General features: G+C 34.3%; 1 protein-coding gene across 8 annotated transcripts in view; it reads left to right on the forward strand.

Moving 5' to 3' along the window:
• The window catches only part of Ift88 (intraflagellar transport 88), a 141,551-nt gene that overhangs the window by 29,091 nt on the left and 92,331 nt on the right, over window positions 1-20,129 (forward strand). For 6 of the 8 annotated variants that reach the window (XM_010633791.2, XM_010633795.2, XM_033759938.1 and 3 more), the window contains exons 4-9: window positions 4,499-4,555; window positions 5,656-5,709; window positions 6,285-6,348; window positions 7,195-7,264; window positions 14,418-14,508; window positions 16,113-16,217. In XM_010633791.2, coding sequence (XP_010632093.1) covers window positions 4,499-4,555; window positions 5,656-5,709; window positions 6,285-6,348; window positions 7,195-7,264; window positions 14,418-14,508; window positions 16,113-16,217 — 441 coding nt within the window. The remainder of the gene's footprint in view (window positions 1-4,498; window positions 4,556-5,655; window positions 5,710-6,284; window positions 6,349-7,194; window positions 7,265-14,417; window positions 14,509-16,112; window positions 16,218-20,129) is intronic. The other 2 variants (XM_010633792.2, XM_010633794.3) reach the window with 2 other exon arrangements.

The following is a 20,129-nucleotide window of genomic DNA, read 5'->3' on the forward strand; positions in this document are numbered from 1 at the left end:
GGTTTTTTTTTTTTTTTTTTTTTTTTTTTTGGTGATATCAGGGATCGAACTTGGGACCTTGTGCTTGCAAGACAGGTGCAGTACCACTGAGCTAAATCCTGGGCCCTAAGAAATTTTACCTTTTTGTTTCAAGTTTTTGTTTTTTGGGTTTTTTTTGTGGGGGGGGCTAGTATTTGGATCATTGTGCTTGCAAAGCAGGTAGCAGAACCACTGAGCTAAATCCCTGGCCCTTCCCTCAGGTTTAATAATTCTCTAGAGAACTCACTAAGGATTCGCAGAACTCATTGAAAGCTACTGTACTCCAAGTTTATCACAAGGGAACAGGATAAGGGTTAAAAATCTGCCAGTGGAGGAGACATATGGTCAGAGTTTGGTAGTGGTCCACACATTGAGCTTTTTGGTTGTTCACTCTATGGAGCCAGAGATGAAAGCTACTGTGTGTGACAGCACTCAGAGTATTGCCAACCAAGGAAATCCACTAAAGACTTTGATATCCAAAGTTTTTGATGGGGTTCAATGCCCTTCAGTCTTCCCTCAGAGGTTCAGGACAGTATTAGTGATCAAAGCCCCCCAGCAAACAGATACTCAAGCAGTCCCTTCTAGGGCTCTAGAGGTTACCTCCTATGAATGAAGGGAAAAGGGCAGACCCATAAAGTTAACGTTGTCTCTTTCTCTGTCTGTCTCTGTCTCTGTCTTCCTGCACTCCGGTCTGTCTCTCTCTCTCCATCTCCCTCTTTCTTTCTCTTTCCATCACTGGGATGGAACTCAGGGCCTTTGCACTGATCTGCATCCCCCCTAGCTTTTTTCTTTTAATTTTAAGACAGGGTATCACTAAGTTGTCCAGGCAGGGTTTAAACTCGGGACCTTGCACTTGCGAGGCAAGTGGCTGAACCACGAGCTAAATCCCCTGCCCTGGTTTAATTCTTGACTACACATCCCACAGCTGGTATTTTAGTTTTCATGTCACCTTCATAATAGAAAGAAAAGCTTTAGATGAGTTTTTCCACTAGGCTGGGGGTGTGACCAAGAGCTTTTTGAAGACATTATATCACACATTGGTCTTTTTCACATTTACTATATGTGCTCCTTAAGCTTTCACTGAATGAATTAATAAATTAGTGAACTTTGTCTTTAGTTTAATGATTTCAGGTATTAGACAGCAGGTGCTGATTTTTGCCTTGCTGGTCCTTCAACAATATTTAGACGTGACTTCAGAGATCTTTGTTTCATAGGTGAGGAAGCTGAAGCCTGAAGACAAGGCCTCATAGCAGTCTGTAACTGATATAAAGTGTAGGTCTCTTGATCCACTGTTGAATGGCATTTTCATCACACCTTACATATTAAGTGAGAAAAAGTTTCATACATTTTTAGATGAAAGGTACTAGGCTCACGTGAGGTAAAATTCTAACTAGCTCCTAAGGGGCTTAAGATCCTCCAAAGGAAAATAAAATAGACCCAAACAGACATTACAAAGCATAATAAGTTGTAAAAAAAAAAAAAGAGTACAGTATAAATTGCTATGGGGTCACAAAAGAGATTAATTGCCATGAGTTGGGACAATCAGAAGCAGCTGTTTAGAAAATAAACTTAGGCTTGAATATTAAAGTATCTTGAGATGTTTAGGTACAGGAGGGAAGGCATTGCAGGGAGGATGAAAGGTGACAAAAGGAAAAGACACTAGAGGAACCGCTCAGTGCTGTGTGCTGCCATCGAAGAAAAGAAGTCCCAGATCCAGTCATTAGATGATAGTTTTTTAAAAAGTCTCTTCCCTTCAGTTTGTGCTCATGGAAGAAGCTGCTTTTCCTTCCATCGTAGCCTTTTCTGAGTCCTAGAGCTAACCTTCTCAAATATAGGGTATAAGCCTTGCAATATAAATATATAAAGTTAAAGTTCTTTCTGATGATAAGGCAAAGAACCAGTGATTAGGGTTCACCAAGCAACTTTATGCATTCATATCTGTAATTGGGACAAATTACAATTTGTTTGCCTACAAAGTTAGCAGATACATATTTTCCCTCAAATGATATTTTTTGTTATTATTCCATTCAAAATATTTGCTAATTTTTGCATGGTGATTCCTTCTTTGACCCATATATTATTTAGAACTTTATTTCTTAATTTCCAGATGTTAAAAGTTCTGATTATCTGTATGTTACTGATTTCCAGTGTTATTCTTAGAGAACAAATCTCTATGATTTCAAGTCTTTATAGAATTTGTTACTATTCCAAGTGCATTTTACAATCTGAAGTTGATATGGTATATGTTGTTACAGTTTATAATTAAGTCATGTATAATGATTTTGTTCAGATGTTCTATATTTTTACTGATTTCTTTTGTCTACTGGTTCTGCCATTAGTGAGAAAGTATTTAAATCTTGCATTATTGTTAAGGACAACTATTTCTCTTTTTAGTCTGTTGCTTTATATATTTAGAATTATTTTATCTTCATGGTAAATTGAACTATAACATCTTTATTGTTATGAAATACCTATTCTAAATGCTTTTTGTCTATTTTGTAAATTATTAATATATTGATGTAGTTTTATAAACTTTCTTTTGTCTATTTCCGTTATGTTTTCCCATTATTTTTACTTCCCACTTTTCCAAAGTCATATATTTAAAATATCTCTTCTTAACATCAGATAATTGAATTCTTCTTTTTAAGTACAGTCTGGCCATGTTACTCATTTAGTGAAACATCCTATTTATATTTAACTTAAAATTTATTATCGTACTGTTTGGTTTCTGTTTTTTCTTGCTTCCTTTAAGTTTCATAATTGTTTCTATTTTTGCCTTGTTTGCTTTTGTCATCCATTTTCCTCTTTTGTTATTTTGGTGATTTGCATTCTTTAAATACTATCCTCTTGGTGTTGCCCTACAGATTATAACACTCATTTTTAACTCATAAACTAACATAAACTTTAGTATAAACTAGTAGTTTTATTCTTCATGGACAGTGCCACAATTTTACATTATTTTGAGTTCTACAATTTCCATTTATTCCTTTTCTGTTATTTGCAATTCTTTGCTAAAATTGTTGACTTTGTCTTTTAACTCACTGAAGCATGATTATGTTAAAGTCTATGTCTGTCTGTATCCACTTCCGGATTTCTTTCCATTTGTTTGTTTCTCTTAATTTTTTTGGTTAGGGTTCCTTGCCTCCTCTATGCCTTGTGGTTTTTTGGTTATTGTTGCTTTGTTGTGAGGTGCTGGGGATCCAACCTAGGGTGTGTTCCTGCTCTACCAAGGACCCATATCCCCAGCCCTTGTCTGGTTATTTTTAATTGAATGCCAGCCATTGTAAATGAAAGATTGTATAGAGACAATTTATTGTTCGATGTCTGTGCTGTCCACTGTTATAGCCAACTGTCACATGTAACTATTTACATTTAATATTATTAAAATTTAAAATTCAAGTCCTTGTTGTACTGCCCCATTTCAAATGCCCAAATAACTCTGTCTATGACCATTGGTTCTTTTGTCAGAAAAGACAGTGTTTTTGTACCGAAAGTTCTGTTGGCTAGCATACCATTCAATGATCTTATCTTCTACTAGGAAGGATTTGCTTTTACTTATGGCCCTAGTAGCACTAGGACTCTCTGATCACCTTAAATCCAGTACGATTCTAAATTCTAAAGTGTCCTTCAACACTTATGCAGGATGGTATACTTCTTTTTATCTTTCAGTCTTAGGGTATAGCCTTTTGAAGTCACAAGCTAAAGTCTAGAGGATTCCCAGGGCTGCCTCCTGGTAGACCCTCAGGTCTTGTGTCCATCCTTTCAGACTGGGAGTCTGTCAGAAGCCATGACCAGCTTTCTCAGCTATACCTTGGGAATGAACAGATGCTTGAAGGAGAAAAACAGCTTGCATTTGCAAACTCCCCTCTATCTGTCCCCTGTCTTCCTTATTTTGAGAACTTATAATTCTTTATTTGATGGTTCTTCAGTGCATTAAAACTGTTTTTTTTAAAACAAGTTTATCCCCAAGCTTTTTGTAGTTAAGTTTTTAAAATTCTACCCAAAATAGAATTCATCCATGAATGATATATTTAGTCAAATATTTCAAACATTAGGTCCGACAACTAACATGTTTAGGATACTTTCCCTTTCACATGGTTCTATTTTATTTCATCTGTAATTTAGTTAAAGGGAATGAGATTCAAACCTAGGCTTCTAGACTCTAAATCCTATGCCTGTTGTTTGGGCTGATGGCTGGCAGTACTACGTATGTATTTAAGTGTGTCACAAGTGCTAGATACAGGCATAAAACAAGTCATTCTTACTAACAGCTGAGGCTAGCCTGCAGTCTCCTGTCTCCTTTAAAATGAATTGAAATTGAGTCTTCTCAATATTTCAGATAGCGAAACTCCTTAATATTGAAGATAGTTTAGAATAACTCATTCTAAATATTAAATGACTATATTTTTCATTTCTTTTCCAACTTTTATTATATAGCTTAATCTGAATTCTGTTAACTATGTTCTTTTTCTTCCCCAAGGTAACTGCTAAAATACCAAGCACGGCAGTTACTAGACCTATAGCTACTGGATATGGGGTAGGTTTTTGTAAGCTGAAAAATATTAAGGTGCATTTTCTTATATATAAGCTCATGTTGGGCAGTTCTTAATGGTTTTGGCTGTTTTTCAGTTTATGACCCAGGTATATTTCCCATTTTGGATAGTTGTGAACATCAAAAAGTCACTTGATTAACATCTTTGAACATATGCGAGTACATCAGAAATATTCCATTACCTTTGCCATTTGTAAACTTTATGTTTGTTGAATGACTTGTGTTTCTGCATAATATAACCAAGTCTTATGTGTTTTCCATTCATATATTTTATGTGAAGTTATATGTTATATACATGTAATAGCATTTATAATTATAAAAAAACATTTAATAGGTGAAGAAATAAAATTTAAGAAAAATATTCCAGGGGCATATATTTAGGTCTTGTCTTAGGACCTTTGGAGGAGAGGTAACTCTAAAACACTATAAAAATGGTAAGCCTTAAAATCTTGTACAAATTTCCTGCAATTTGAATGGTCTGCTTATATAAAATAAGAAGAGAATGGAAGAAAAGTGAAAGAATGAGATAGAACAGCATTTCCTACTCTTTATGATAAAATTTTCAAAAGGGTCAGAAATTGTTTCAGAACCCAGAGCCCCAAGAACTTGCTTCCATAGTGGCCTTTGTATGAACAAAGCCAACAACCTTCTGCATACATAACCAAGTGCATTATAGAATTCATACTTTTATTAATTGGCCCAAGTATTGGTTACTCATAAATTTGATTTTTGATGCTGTGTCAGAATAAGAAATAGCAGTATTTTGCTGTGAAGGGCCAGTATCTTAGGCAGTGTAGGTCAGATGGTCTTTGTGGCAGCTATCCGTCCATCTCTGCATTTGTAATGTAAGAGCAACCAGACAGTGTGGAAGTGGACTCCAGTAGACCTTCATTTAAAGGCTACAGATTGTAGTTTGCCTACTTGTATTTTAGAATTTGATCCCATGTCCTTAGGTGATAAATGGGAAAAATACATTTCAGTTTACTCAATGATAGAATGAAGAAAGCAATTATGAAGAAAATATTTGTAAAATTAGAGGTGATTATCTTTTAGGGATCTTTTTGACTTACTTTTCTGTTTACTAGTCTAAGACATCCTTGATGTCATCAATGGGAAGACTGATGACAGGAGCTCTTCAGGTACCTTTGTCACATGTTGATTTTGTGCCTTTCTTATGACTTAGAATTTATTATCAAAGTTTTCCACTTTATATTTTAAAATGTTAAATAAAGCATTACTTTTATAGTGCTTATGATTCTTTAATTTGTAGGCTACCATTTGGGCTGTTCTAAATATTTGGAGGCACACTCTCCTTGGATTTACTCAGGACTCAAGATAAATCCCATGGGGAGTGGACAGAGAATTGCTTATGTTGTATCAGAACCTGCTTTTCTTCCCATGATGTCAGTTACAGCATTTTCTGTAATTTCTCTCATGGGCATATTGAATAGCTAAAAGGAGAGCAGCTAACTAATAAGCTAATCCATGTTTTTTTAAAAAAACTGAGACCAGTCCAGTTGGATCAAGGAATTAAATTTTATAGCAGAAAGAGAAAATACAGATAGGATTGATACATAAGGAGGCAGAAGTAAGGAATAAATGGACAGTAATTTAAAAATAAGTATTAAATTATTAGGGCTGTATTAAGATATATATCATGTGCAGTGGTCAATCTCATTTAAGAATATTTTAAAATAATTCCTTTTCTTTGAAGGATGGAATTTCTAGACCCATGACAGCAGTGAGAGCAGCTGGGTTTACCAAAGCAGCTTTGAGAGGTTTGTTATGCTATTTCTACTAATTTTTTTCTTCAGATCTCTTAAATCTATACTGTTTCTGTATATATAAAAGTCATTACTATTTTAAATAAAATTTAAAATGCCATTGATTATAATTGAGCATTATTTTAGGTACTATTGAAAAAGGAAAAAGATGATGAAAATTGTTCCACAGTGATGGTGATTACACCACTATATAAATTGTCAAGTCGTATTGAACTGTACATATATTTTTTTTTGAGATAGTATCTTGCTCTATAGTTCAGACTATCCTTGAGCTCACTGTGTAGCCCAGGCTGGCCTCAAACTCACAGAAATACTCCTGCCTCAGCCTTCCAGGTGCTGGGATTATAGGCATGTGGCACCACGCCTAGTTTGAAAATATATACCTTTTATTTTATGTAAGTTATACTTAAAAATGAAAGTTAAAAACAGTATAAATATACAAAGTTAAATGTAATAAAAACATACAATTATGAAAAAATGTTTATTTTAGCAATAGGAAAATTAGAAAGCTAATGCCAAGTTACAGTTACATGATTGATGATTTTAGAGTTAATATAGATCACTGCAAGAGAGAAAAGAATTGTTATCTGATTTTTGCTTTTACGTGTTAACCCACAAGTTTTATTTACATAATTTCATGAAAGTGTGTTAAAAATGTTACCAGTTTCTTGATACATGAAGTATTTATGTAGCCATAATAAATGTTACATCTATTTTATAAATAGGTAATTAAGCCATTTAATAAGTAGGTAAGTTCCTTGTATGGGATTTCATGTTTTCATATTTTCTTCACTTATTCTGGGATGCAAATTAAACATGAACTCTTGTGTTGTGTCTCAGGTTCTGCATTTGACCCCCTTGGTCAATCAAGGGGCCCTGCCCCTCCTTTGGAAACCAAAAATGAAAATAGGTATGTAAGTCCTTTTGCTGTTGTTTGGTTGTTGCTGCATATTTTTTCTTTTCCAAGTGCATAATTTTAAAAGCTTCTATTTTAGTTTAAAACTTAGTTTTAAGTATTTCTATTTTCCAAATATATAATTTTAAAAAATTGTTTCAGTAGGTAAGTAATCAGAACATCATATCTCATTCTTGGAACTAGCAAAGGAATCAAGTCTAAGAATCAAGTCTTGTGTGGTCTGTGCAATTTTATTGGGACATTATTTGACTTGAAGACATCCAGTTTTTATGGGTGCCAATAATGGTGATTCTCTTGAAGACCAAGTGGGATTGCTAAATCTTCTGATTATTTTAAAAGGACATTCTCAAAGAAAATTATCAAGACCACTCTTAGCAATAGCAAGTTAGTTTGTCATATTACTATTGAGCAGTTTAATTGATGTGGATATGTACGTTGCTGGGGATCAAACCCAGTGCCTTGTGCTTGCTAAAAGGATATAATGCTCTAACATTGGACTGTATCCTCAGCCTGATCAATTTAATTTTTTATAAATTAACTTAGTTTTGTGCTTTGAAAGCTAGTAACTACAGTAACTATTCATACAGCTCTACAATTTACTGGCATCTAAGTATCTTGACATATATCTTATAAATAATAATCACAGCTAACATGTACTGAGACCTGTGTTCAGGCTGTGTTCTAAATCAACAAAGATAGAACTGTTGCTGTCACCAGTTCATGGAGAAGGAAGAGAAGCAGACAGATCTTGACTTGGCCAAGCCTAATAGAGGGAAGGACTGAGATTCAGACACAATTAGTCTTATTCCAGGGCTCTTGCTTTTAACCATTACACTGGTTTACTTCTATATAACACAAATTTTTAAAGTATAATTCTTCAACCCAGTATTTGGGACTATTACATAAATTACATAATTTTGTCTTTTGGTTAACATGGAAACTCTATAGAAAATCAGATTATTTTGTATTCTTCTTAATTACAGCATGTTTGCTAGTAAAAGTATATTCTTTTATTTAAATATCGGGCCATTTAATATCTTTTCAGCTGCTAAAAACAGAAGAAAACACACATATAATTAATAAAAACATCTTACACAACAGCTCTTGAGCAAGAATAGTTCTAGGGATGATTAATTTTATCTGCTCACTACTATCCATGGTTTGACTCTGTTTGATTCTGTTGGCTTTCCTAAGAGTCTGCCTGTCACCCTAATGCCAAGAGAGTGATGAGGACCCAGCTCCCAATTTCTAATTGAGAAAGTCTGACTGCAGCAAGTCCCAGTTTCATTCCCTTGTAAAAATGAAAGAAAACCTTTTCAGAAGCTGGTTCTACCCCAATCAAGTGTGCTTTCACTTCTCATTGTCAAGAAATATATCACCTCCTAGGGTTGACCCAACTCCTGAGAAAGGGAAGGAAGTGCTGTATTAGTTGGGGTTCACTAGTGGACAGAATCAACATAAAATATATATGATTACATAAGGGATTTATGAAGTCAGCTTATAGCAGAGATGACGAACCTTTTAGAGACAGTACCAAACTGCAACCCAAAACTCATGTATTTGTTGCAAAGTGCCAACACTGCAATTAAACCTGAATACTGAGGTTATAGTTTAGAGAGAAAAAAAAACAAATCTGCATTAACATCTTTTGTTTTAGAAGAAAATAATATAATACATGTGCCAATAACATACATGCTTATAGGATCTGAAGAGTAAGAGTTGTAGGAGCCTTCTGTAGAATTAGAGGTAGAAAAATCTAAAATGTCCCTCTGCATGCAGGAGATCCAGAGGATCCAGTAATAGCCTAAGGTCCAAGGCCTGGAAACTCCTTGCCAAGTAACTAGTGTTAGCCTGCCTTGGAAAAGCAAACAGTCTATATTAGAAGGCTGAAGAGACTGAGCTGGAAGCTTGAAAGAACTAGAGACCAGCATCCAAAGGCAATGGTGAGCAACAGAGCTCCTTAGAAGAAAGGGGTCAAGACTTCTTCTTTTCCCTTTTATGCTGTCCAGGCTACAAGCCTGTTGGTTGGTGCCACCCACAAGTTCAGTTTGCCACCTACATGTCAATCATCTACTGACACATTCAGAGCTCTACTAATTAGCTAGGCAGTTCTTTTTCAAGTTGACATGTCACATTTACTGATCACAGATGCCAGAGATTGGTTTGACTTCTATATGCAAGAAATAAGGGTGGGGAAGGCAAGCTCTTTTTAAGATATCTGGCAATATGCACACACAGATGTCATTTTCTGGGTACTTGTTATGGAAAGGATAGTTACTTTAAATGTCTTAATAAGGATCTCTTACAAATTTTTAACTTTGAAATTTTATATTAATATTTTTAGTTTAATGATAATCTAAGCTACAAGTAAAGATAAATTTATTGTAGGATACAAAAATCAACATTCACTAATTTTTGCATACCTATAATTAACTAGCTGGGAAAGATATAAAAAATGCATTTACCATAGCTTAAAATATACCTAGGAATTAACCTATAAAAATCCTATAATATGGAAACACAAAAGACCCAGAATAGCCAAAGTAGTCTTAAGCAAAAAGAGCAAGGCTGCAGGCGTCACAATACCTGATTTCAAATTATACTACAAAGCCATAGTAACAAAAACATCATGGTACTGGCACAAAAATAGACATATTCACAGTAGAATAGAATAGAGGACACAAACACACATAAGAACCCAGACAGCTACAGCTACCTGATGCTTGACAAAGGAGACAAAAATAAACATTGGTGAAAAGACAGCCTCTAACAAATAGCTCTGGGAAAATTGTATGTCTGTATATAGAAAAGAGGAACTAGATACCTCTCTCTTACTCTGTACAAAAATCAAATTAAAATCAATTAAATTGGTATGGAATCAAGATATTTGAAACCGCTAGAAGAAAACATAGAAGAAACACTTGAAACCATAGGCACAAGCAAAGACTTCCAGAATAGAACTCTAACAGCACAGAAAACAATAGCAAGAATCAACAAATGGGACTAAATCAAAGTAAAAAATTTCTGCCCAATAAGGAGAGTAACCAACAGATTGAAGAGACAACCTGCAAAATAGGAGAAAATCTTTGCCAGCTATTCTTTAGCTAGAGGATTAATATCTAGAATATACAAAGAGCTCAAAGAATCAAATAGCTTAGTCAATAAGTGGGCAAATCAATTAAACAAGCACTTCTCAAAAGAAATACAAGTGGTCAATAAATACATGAAAAAATGTTTAATATCTTTAATCATTAGGGCAATATAAATGAAAACTCCCCTGAGATTCCATAATACCCTAGTCAAAATGATGAGAATGATGAGAATTTTGACTAGGGTGAGAATGGTCAAGAATGTAAAATGATCAAGAATACAAAAGAGAGTAAATGCTAGTGAGTCTGTGGTAAAAAAAAGAACTCTCTTACATTGTTGGTAAGGAGGTAAACTAGGATAGCCACTATAGAAATCAGTATAGAGCTTGCTCAAAAATCTAATAACAGAAATAACCATTTGATCCAGCTATACTTCTGGATACATTTCCACAAGAATTAAAGATAACAGGGGCCAGGGATTTACCTCAGTGGTTCTGTTGTGGAAGGAACTGGTAAATGACACACATAGAGACACAAGAAGTAGGTAAAATTTTTAAAATGTTTACTTTGTTAACAAAGGGTTGGCCAGACCATGACCTGTGCCAAAATGACCGACCCTGGACTGGGTGACAATCTGCCTTTTATAAGAGTTCTACAATCATGACCTCATTTTAGTCAATAAGACATTCTAGTTCTCACAGTTCTATCACAAATCATGGTCAAAAGACAGCACAGTCTTAACCCAAATGTAGCAGTCTCTTTCAGGATGTTTATCTTTAGCTATTTCAGCCCACAAGAGTGGGGGTCAGAGATAGGAAAGCAGGACTGGTGGCATTCCTTTCATCTTATCACCTTTATAGCCATATAGTTTATAGAAAGTTTTATAGCCCAGGGACTGTTATTTAGCTTGAACATTTGGTCTAATACTGGGATGTGGCTTTGCACCTCAGGCATCTGTTAATTTTAAATTGGGGCTATGTGCCTTTAAGCACCAGTGGTGAAACCTCAGGTGTTTTTGTTAAACAAGCAAAGCAGAGAAAAAGGCAATGGTTATTCCATATTTTTTAACATTTTGTAGGTTTCAGACTACAGAGGTTCTTTCTATCAGTTCCACTACCTGTTTTGCAAACACAAAGTCCTGAGTTCAATCCCTGGTACCAAAAAAAAAAAAGAAAAAAAAGAATTAAATATAGCATACTATTGTGAAACATTCATACTCATGTTTATAGCAGTACAGTTCAATATAGCCAAGCTCTGGAAACAACCTTCATGCCTATCAACAGATGAATAGAAAAAAATGTCATTCATATGTATATATACACACACATATATATATATATATGCACACATACACATATACATGATGGAATAATATTCAGCCATCAAGAAGAACAAAATCATGTATGGAATATTAGAATATCATGCTAAGTGAAATAAGCCAGTCTCAGAAAGTTAAATATCATATATTTTCTCTTATATGACAAATGTCAAAAATTAATTAATTAATTAATTAATGAGAGATGCCAGGAAACTAGAGGGTAGACTTTGGGAGGTGGGAAAAGGGAAGGAGAAGTGAAGAGGAAAGGAAGAGAGAAGTAATGGGATTTAAAATAATCAAGATAAGTGAAGCACATGTACCAAATTCCCAAAATGAACCTCACAAATATGTATAACTAACATGTACTAATGAAATACACACACACACACACACACACACACACACACACAATGTGGAAAAAAGAGAAAATAATGCTAAAAATATATTCTAAAGTCTATCGTGATTACTCTGCCCACTAAGAAAGCCTCCAAATGAAGATTATTGTCTTGAAAACATGATAGGAATAGGTTTCATGGCATGAGAAGCTTAATTGGGGTTTACTACTTTAATATATTAAGGAAAAGTGGTATGAATCTACTTTATTGTGTAATAAGCTAATTTTTCCTCTAGTAATAAAGTTTATATTAAGTAGAAATTGAGCTTTTGTTCAAAGGATACAAATTTTCAGGTAGGATGAATAAGTTCACGAGACCTATTGTAAAACACGGTGACTAGTTAAGAACAATGTGTACTTGAAAATTTCTAAGAGAGTAGAATTGTAAGTGTTCTCATTATAAGAAAATGTATAAGGTAATAAATTACTTAGCCTAATTTATCTATTCCACAGTGTTCACTTATTTCAAAACACTATGTTCTACATCATAAATTATTAAACATTGTGTTCTACACCATAAATTTGTTAGTAACTGTCAATATTTAAAAATAAAATAAATGGCAAAAAAACGAACACACAAAGAAAACCAATAAATGCTGTGGGGATGAAAGGAAAAAGGAACTCTTTACATTGCTGGTAGGAATATAAATTACTAGAGTGACTATGGAAGTCAGTATGGAGGGTCCTCAAAAAGCTAAAAATAGAACTGTATGCCCCATCCCTTGGTATATATATCCAAAGAATTAAAGTCAGCTTACTACAGGGATACTTCATATCCGTATTTATTGTGGCACAATTCATAATAGCCAAGAAATGGGGCTAGGCTAGGTAGCCATCAACAGATGAATGGATAAAGAAAATTACACAATAGAGTATTATTTATCTGTAAAGAAGAATGAAATTATGTTACAGGAAAATGGATGGAACCTGGAGTTCAACATGTTAAGCTAAATAAACCAGATTCAGAAAGATAAGTATTTCATGTTTTCCCTAATATATGCAATGTAAAAACATGATGTAAAACTGGAAGGGGTACTATTATTAGATAAGAAACAGGAAATGGGGAAGTATATGGGAGGGCAGTAGGGAAGATGCATATGGTCAGAATATATGCATATATCAAAATACCACATTAAATAATAGTTTGTAAAATTAATAGGTACCAATCAAATTGTGTGTGTGTATATTTTTCTTTTTATTGTGTTTATTGGTACATTTTAGGTATACAGTATATTTTTTAAAAAAACATTTACTAGATTTTTTCAGACTACTAGAAAGCAGGTCTATTCTTTAACTTTTGTAAAACCACCCTATCTATTATGCTTATTGCTGAGTTAAAATTCTATGTACTTTTATAAACTTGTAAAATTTAGTCTTAGTCCCAGATTCCCCCAAAGGTATAATTCTGTGGAACACACTATACTCTTTCATTTATTCCTATACTATTAAAAAGTCCATTGAAGAGAATTAAGAGAACTGATATCTATATTTTGTTTAAGTATTGATATATATTCATAGTGTTGTCGTTTTTGCTGGAGGAAAGTGGTATTATTTTAAAATGTGACCGATTTGGGCATAATGTGCTCTTTGCAGTGCTAGGCATGGAACCCAGGGCCACATGCATGCTAAGCATGAACCCTTAGCCCTGGAATAATTTACTCTTTATAGAACCAGAATTTTAAAACTTTTCTACCTTGTTAAAATGTTTTTCTGATAGTAAATCATTTTTATCTCTTTTATGAGGGCTTCAGTTTTCCAAGCCATAAGGTAAAGTTTTCATTTGTCATAGGATCTGAAAGAAAAATTACTTCTTGTGAGGAGTGGTGATATAATATCAGGGGTCCTAGAGTACCGTAGTTGGTTCTAAATCCTGGCTCAATAACTTAATATCTTTGTAATGTTGGGAAAAATAATTTGTAAGCCCCAGTTTCCTCTTCAGTAAAATAGAAACAATGAAAGCTCTTGTATCTAGTATTATTATGAGGAATAAATTAAATTATTAGAGAAAGGATTTAACTTTGTGTTGTTACAAAATTATTAGTTTTTTTACTATGATTATAAATAATTATGTAATATAGCTATTAAAACAAATAATCCATTTGCTCTTTAATGCCCTTTATACATATATCTTATCTGTGACTGACTTTTTTTCCTTTTTTTTGGTACTGAGGATCGAACTCAAGACTGCACTTGTGGGGCAGGTGTGGTGCCACTGAGCTAAATCTCCAGCCCCTGTGACCTACTTTTTAAGAGCATGCAATAGATAATATTAAAAGTAAATTAAGTGTTTGTATAGATTATTAGTAGTTTAATGATTTATATTACTCCTGCCCTTTTCTTTAACAGTCCAGAAGAAAAGATTAGGCAATTGGAGAAAAAAATAAATGAATTGGTAGAAGAAAGCTGTATTGCCAATAGTTGTGGAGACTTAAAATTGGTAAGTGCAAAAACTAGTAGAATTCAAGATTAAGATTATGAGATCTGTGTAGACACATGTCAGCTTTGCTTTTATATATGCACAGCATGTACAGGTAAATACTTCCATTTTGCTATTGAGTGGCCTTAAGGTTTTGACTAAAGCAGTTATTTTGGGAACCAGAAATTGTTAACTCTGCTTTATGAGTTCTAATAAAATAATTGGTAATTTTTGACAGTCTTCCTAATATGGAAAAATTCTAATGTATTTGTTAACTTAATTTTACACATCAGTAGACTGTTGGTTTAGACTCCAGTATGCCATCACAAGTTACAGTGGCACACGCTTGTAATCCCAGCACTCGGAGGCTGAGGCAGGAGGATCACTGTGAGTTCAAGACCATCCTGGGCTACATAGTGAGTTCCAGGTCAGTCTCAACTACATAGTGAGACCCTGTCCTAAAAAAACAAAAACAAAAACAAACCAAAAAAAAAGTTATAACTGCTGTTTTTTCTGTCTCTCTTAGAAGCTTTCTCTCAATAAATTTTTCCTACTCTTAAAAAAAAAGTTATAGGTGCCACAAGCCACATATAACAAACATTAAGTGCTAATTTTTTGGCTTGGCTTTGCTTTTTGCTGTATTGGGCATTGAACCCAGAGTCTTTGCAGTGATCAGTATCCCCAACTCTTTTATAATTTTTTATTTTGAAACAGTGTCTCACCTAAATTGTTAAATGGCCTAGGCTGGGCTCAAACTTGTGATCTTTCTGTTTTAGCCTCCCAGAGTTCTGGGATTACAGGCATGCTCCATTATGCCAAACTTGCTATTTTCTTACTGAAGCTTCATTCATTACACTGAAATATTTTTTCCCAAGTAAACCACAAAATCATAGTTTGCTTTTTTAGGAGTCTAGCTCTGAGTTTTAAAAATTGTCATTCTATATAAATATAATTTATGTGACTTATCAGATTAATGTATACAATTAGAGAGAAGTGTTCAATATAAAAGCTACTTTTATTGCTCATAGAACTCGCTAATTTTTAAAGATCTATTTCTAAAAACACAAAGTATGTTATTGAATCTGTCTTTGGAAATTATCAAAAGGTTTTCTAGTATTCTGAGTAGGATAAGAGTCAAGCTAAGAATCTTTTGTGATGCTGGGCAGCAAGTATCCTTTGACTGGCTGTATTTTGAGCATCTCAGTAGGCCACCCCTCCCCCGCCGCCGCCACATCTATCTAAATTCCTGCCTTACAGATTTGAGCTAAAATACTCAAAGATTCAGGAAGTGGGAAAAAAGAAGATATATATGGTACAACTTTAAGTGATCTGGAAGGTATATGGTAGAGAAACTTGACTTGGGGCAAATATACTTTACATTTTGTCCTTCATCCTTTCCCAGAAAAACCACACAGGCAGTTCTGATGTTGAACTGCAGTTCAATTATATAGTCTAGGGTTTGTTGTTGTTTTTTTTTTTTTTTTGTCCCCGAGGGAAGTTTAATAAGGGGCATCCTGGGGAATCCATAATTTGAAAATGAATTCAGCAAGCTTCGTGTAGATATTTCCCATATGTTTAAAAGTTGATGAATGCTCAGACTTTGCAAAGTATAAATCTGATTTTAGGCCTTAGAAAAGGCTAAAGATGCAGGAAGAAAAGAGAGAGTCCTGGTGCGACAACGAGAACAAGTTACAACTCCAGAAAATATCAATTTGGATTTGACTTACTCAGTAAGTATTGAAATTCCTTCTGGGTAAATTTATTTTGACTAACATTTCTGAATTCCAGGTCATTTATGCATATTTTTAATTTTTTATCTAGTATATAAAAATACAAATATTGTACATATTTATGGGGTACCATGTGATATTTTGATACAGGTATACATCATGTAATGTTTAAATCAGGTTAAATGTACCTGTCTTCTCAAACATTTATCATTTCCTTGTGGTAAAAAGAGTCACACTTCTTTTTTCTAGCTTTTTGAAATATATGATATAGTGGTACCGCGGTTTGCGGATGGTTTGTGACCAATTCAGTTTGCAAACAAAAGCACTTAGCAAAATTTTGGTTTTGTTTGCAAACTCTACATGGGGTAACAAACATGACCGGCTATCTTTCTTGCAGACACACAAACAAGACCATCTTTTCCAAAATTGTGGAACAAATTAAGTTTGTGAATCAAGGCACCACCGTACATTATTGTCTTCTATAGTTACTTTACTGTGCGTTAGCACAACAAAACTTCATACTCCAGTCTCACTGTAACCATCGATCAACCTCTCCTCATCCCTTTCACCACACAGATGTCATTTTTCTTTTTTCTTTCTTGCTTTGTTCTTTAAATCATACTGCTTTTAGGTACCCAGAATTGTATCAGTAATAAGGTAGTTCACGACACACTTTGTATAGATCTTTTGGCAAAGACCCTTTTTTGTGTGTGTGTGAATTAGTTATTCAGTTAGTTGTATTTAATAACTTTGTAAGTACGAATCCTCTATCCAGTGGCTGTATGTTTTGAAGATTGTTAATATTTATACAGTTTTTCTCTCTCTCTCTCTTTTTTTTTTTTTTTGGAACTGGGAATTGAACTCAGAGCCCCATGTTTACCATCCCCATCCCTTTTCTCTGTCTCTTAATGAGATTTTAATGTAGACTTTTGAGTTTCAAGGATTTCAAATTAGGCAAATAAGGCAATGCTCTATGAGCATAATTTCAAAAAACTATTTTTAGGGCCGGGGATTTAGCTCAGTGGTTCTGCTGCCTGCTTCACAAGTGTAAGATCCAGAGTTCAAGCCCTGGTACAAATAAAAAACAAACTATTTTTAGCAACATTTCTTTAATTTTAAATTTGAAAGTATACTTTCTTGCTCTTTATGTTGTTGTGTAAAAGGCAGTATGATATATAAAGGATTTACAAGGTAAATTTACAATGGCTGCCTACAAAAGGGCTAACTGCACACCGGAGAGCCAGAAGGTCCAGTCAAAGTCAAAGGCCTGGAGCCTACTGCATAGTGCCATGAGAGTGCAGGGCTGGAAGGCTGAAGAATCTACACTGGAACCCTGGAGGTGGATGTCCAAAGGCAATGGCCAAGACTGGAACTCCTCCTGAGAAGTAGAAATGAATGAGTGTATTTCTTCTTTCCCTTTTTACTCCATTGAGGTTACAAGCCTATTAGTGGGTGCTTTCTGCACCCAAGGTAACTCTTCCCTTTTCAGTAAATCAATCATTCAGACATACCCAGAACTGTGCTAACCCAATCAGCTAGGTGTTTCTTATGCAAGTTGACACCGCAGTTATCATTATCCACCCCTTGTCAACTTGACAACCAGATACATTTCCTTAAACCATAGTTAGTCTCCAGATACAATATCAAGTTCATAATTATGCCTAACATGATAAAGCTATCCTGCATACCAATGGACACTCACTAATCCATCCTCAGAAAAGAAGGCACAATTTTTCTTTTGGTGATGCTTACTCCTTACACTCTATAACTTAAACATTTTAATAGAGGATTAACAATGCTTAAAAACCAATATTAAGACTGTCACTATTATGTTACAAAGAAAAAAGCTTGATACAGGTGTGTGTGTGTGTGTGTGTGTGTGTATGTGTGTGTATACTAGCATATTAACAATATAGCAGAAAACAATTATAGTTACAGCCCTGACATCTGTAACTGGTCACAAGGTCATAGGCAGTATTTATAATTATTCTACTGCACCTTCTGTAGTCTGTGGGCTTTCAGCAAGCACCTTAGGAGGTCTTGATCCTTTACCTGGTGGGGTAACCTATACCTTCACTCCTAAAGATGCTGGGCCATTTGTCATTTAGCATGGATTTTGGTTATCATAGTTTCCCATTGACCTTAATAACAGAGCATAGCAATACTAGGAGGTGCCCCTGAGATATCCTGCACTCCAAATATATTCTTCCTTTCCTGCATTGTGGAGTAATAGTCCAATTTCCGCTTGGTAGTCAGAATCCATCACCCCTCCCAGTACTGTAACTCTTTTTAGTTCAGAGGCACAAGGAGCCCAAATGATCAGGAGAAGTCTTAGCTTCTTGTTCAGTGGAATCATTGTGCTTCTTGGTACAAGCGTTCTGGTACCAGAAGTGGGGCTGTATATTTGATGGGCAAGTTTTTATATACTAAGCAAATGAAAAAATGGCATTTGAAACTTTAAAATACTAGATGTTTACTATTTATAACTAATATTTTCAAATTCCATTAAATTCTTAGGGAATAATTTTTGGTGGTAATTTTTTTTACCGGTAACATAATTTAGTAAGGCTTATTTCAATTGTAATTACATATATAGAGCTCTTACTATACAAATACTTCCTCATTACACTTTAAAGTTTATTTCCACATGATGTTTTCTGTTTGTTTGTTTGTTTGTTTTTGTTTTGTTTTTTGAGACAGGGTCTCACTATGTAGTTGAGACTGACCTGGAACTCACTGTGTAGTCCAGGCTGGTCTCAAACTCACAGCAATCCTCCTGCCTTAGCCTCCTGAGTGCTGGGGTTACAGGTGTGCACCACCACACCTGGCTACACATGATGTTTAATTTATATTTACAAAAAAATTTAGTGTACTCTCTTGATCATTTATTTTATTACCAGTAACATAATCAGTGCACATTTATTCTTTGTATGTCTTCCTGAGATTAATGAATGGCAAATACTACTAAATTAAAATAGAAAACATAGAAAATTAAGTGAAATTTAGTGGACAGCTCTCTCTTTCTTAATGTTCTGGTTTATTTGAAATGTAAATTATTTCTCTGTTTTTTGCAAGATATTTCTTTTGTATACTAAATTTCATATTTGGTTAAGTATCTTGACATGAGCAGCTATCTTTGTTTTTTTGTTTTTTTGTTTTAATTGAGTTTATTGGTACAATCTAGGTATACAATACAGTTACATTCATCATTGAGATTCTGTACCTTTACATAATAGGTCTTGATTCTCATTTTTTCCCCTTATCCCTGCCCTCCCTTTACCCCCTCCTACCCTCCCCATTTATAAACACTTTATTTCCATTTTTTCAGTTTCATATTTTTTCCTCTCCCTTATTACCTTTCCCTCACCCTTCCCACTTTCCCTACACCTTTAGCCCTTTACTTCCTATTTCACATTATTAATTATCTCATTAGGATCCTGTGTACTATTTGATAGTTTTCGCACCAAAGAAACTGTTCGGTGTTTCAGTTAAAGAAATCTCTGTATGAACATTAAAAATAGGGAACCCTAAAATAAAATTAGAAGGAAAGTAAAAGAGAAAAGGCAATGATGTAACATTAAAATAATCCTTAATTCTGGAGATGAAAATGGTCCCCGAACATATTTAAATTGCTTCTTGCTCTTATAGTCTTATCTTATTCTTTTTTTCATTTTTTAGAGAATACTTTATTAGTTTCTGTAATCAAACCCATGTAGATATGACCTTACATATTTAGTATGATGTGTTACCCCTGCCCACATGGAAAAAAATAAAAATAAAAATAAATTAACATTTCTAGACCAATATGTCTGTCCATTTCTGTACAATGCCAACTCAACGCAGTAAATTGGAATGACGTTTTCCAAAGTTGGCAGCACCGTTAAAGTTTCCCAAAATTCAATTTATATATAT

The sequence above is a fragment of the Fukomys damarensis genome, unplaced genomic scaffold, assembly GCF_012274545.1.
Source record: "Fukomys damarensis isolate Sample0158 unplaced genomic scaffold, DMR_v1.0_HiC HiC_scaffold_38, whole genome shotgun sequence".
NCBI lineage: Eukaryota > Metazoa > Chordata > Mammalia > Rodentia > Bathyergidae > Fukomys > Fukomys damarensis.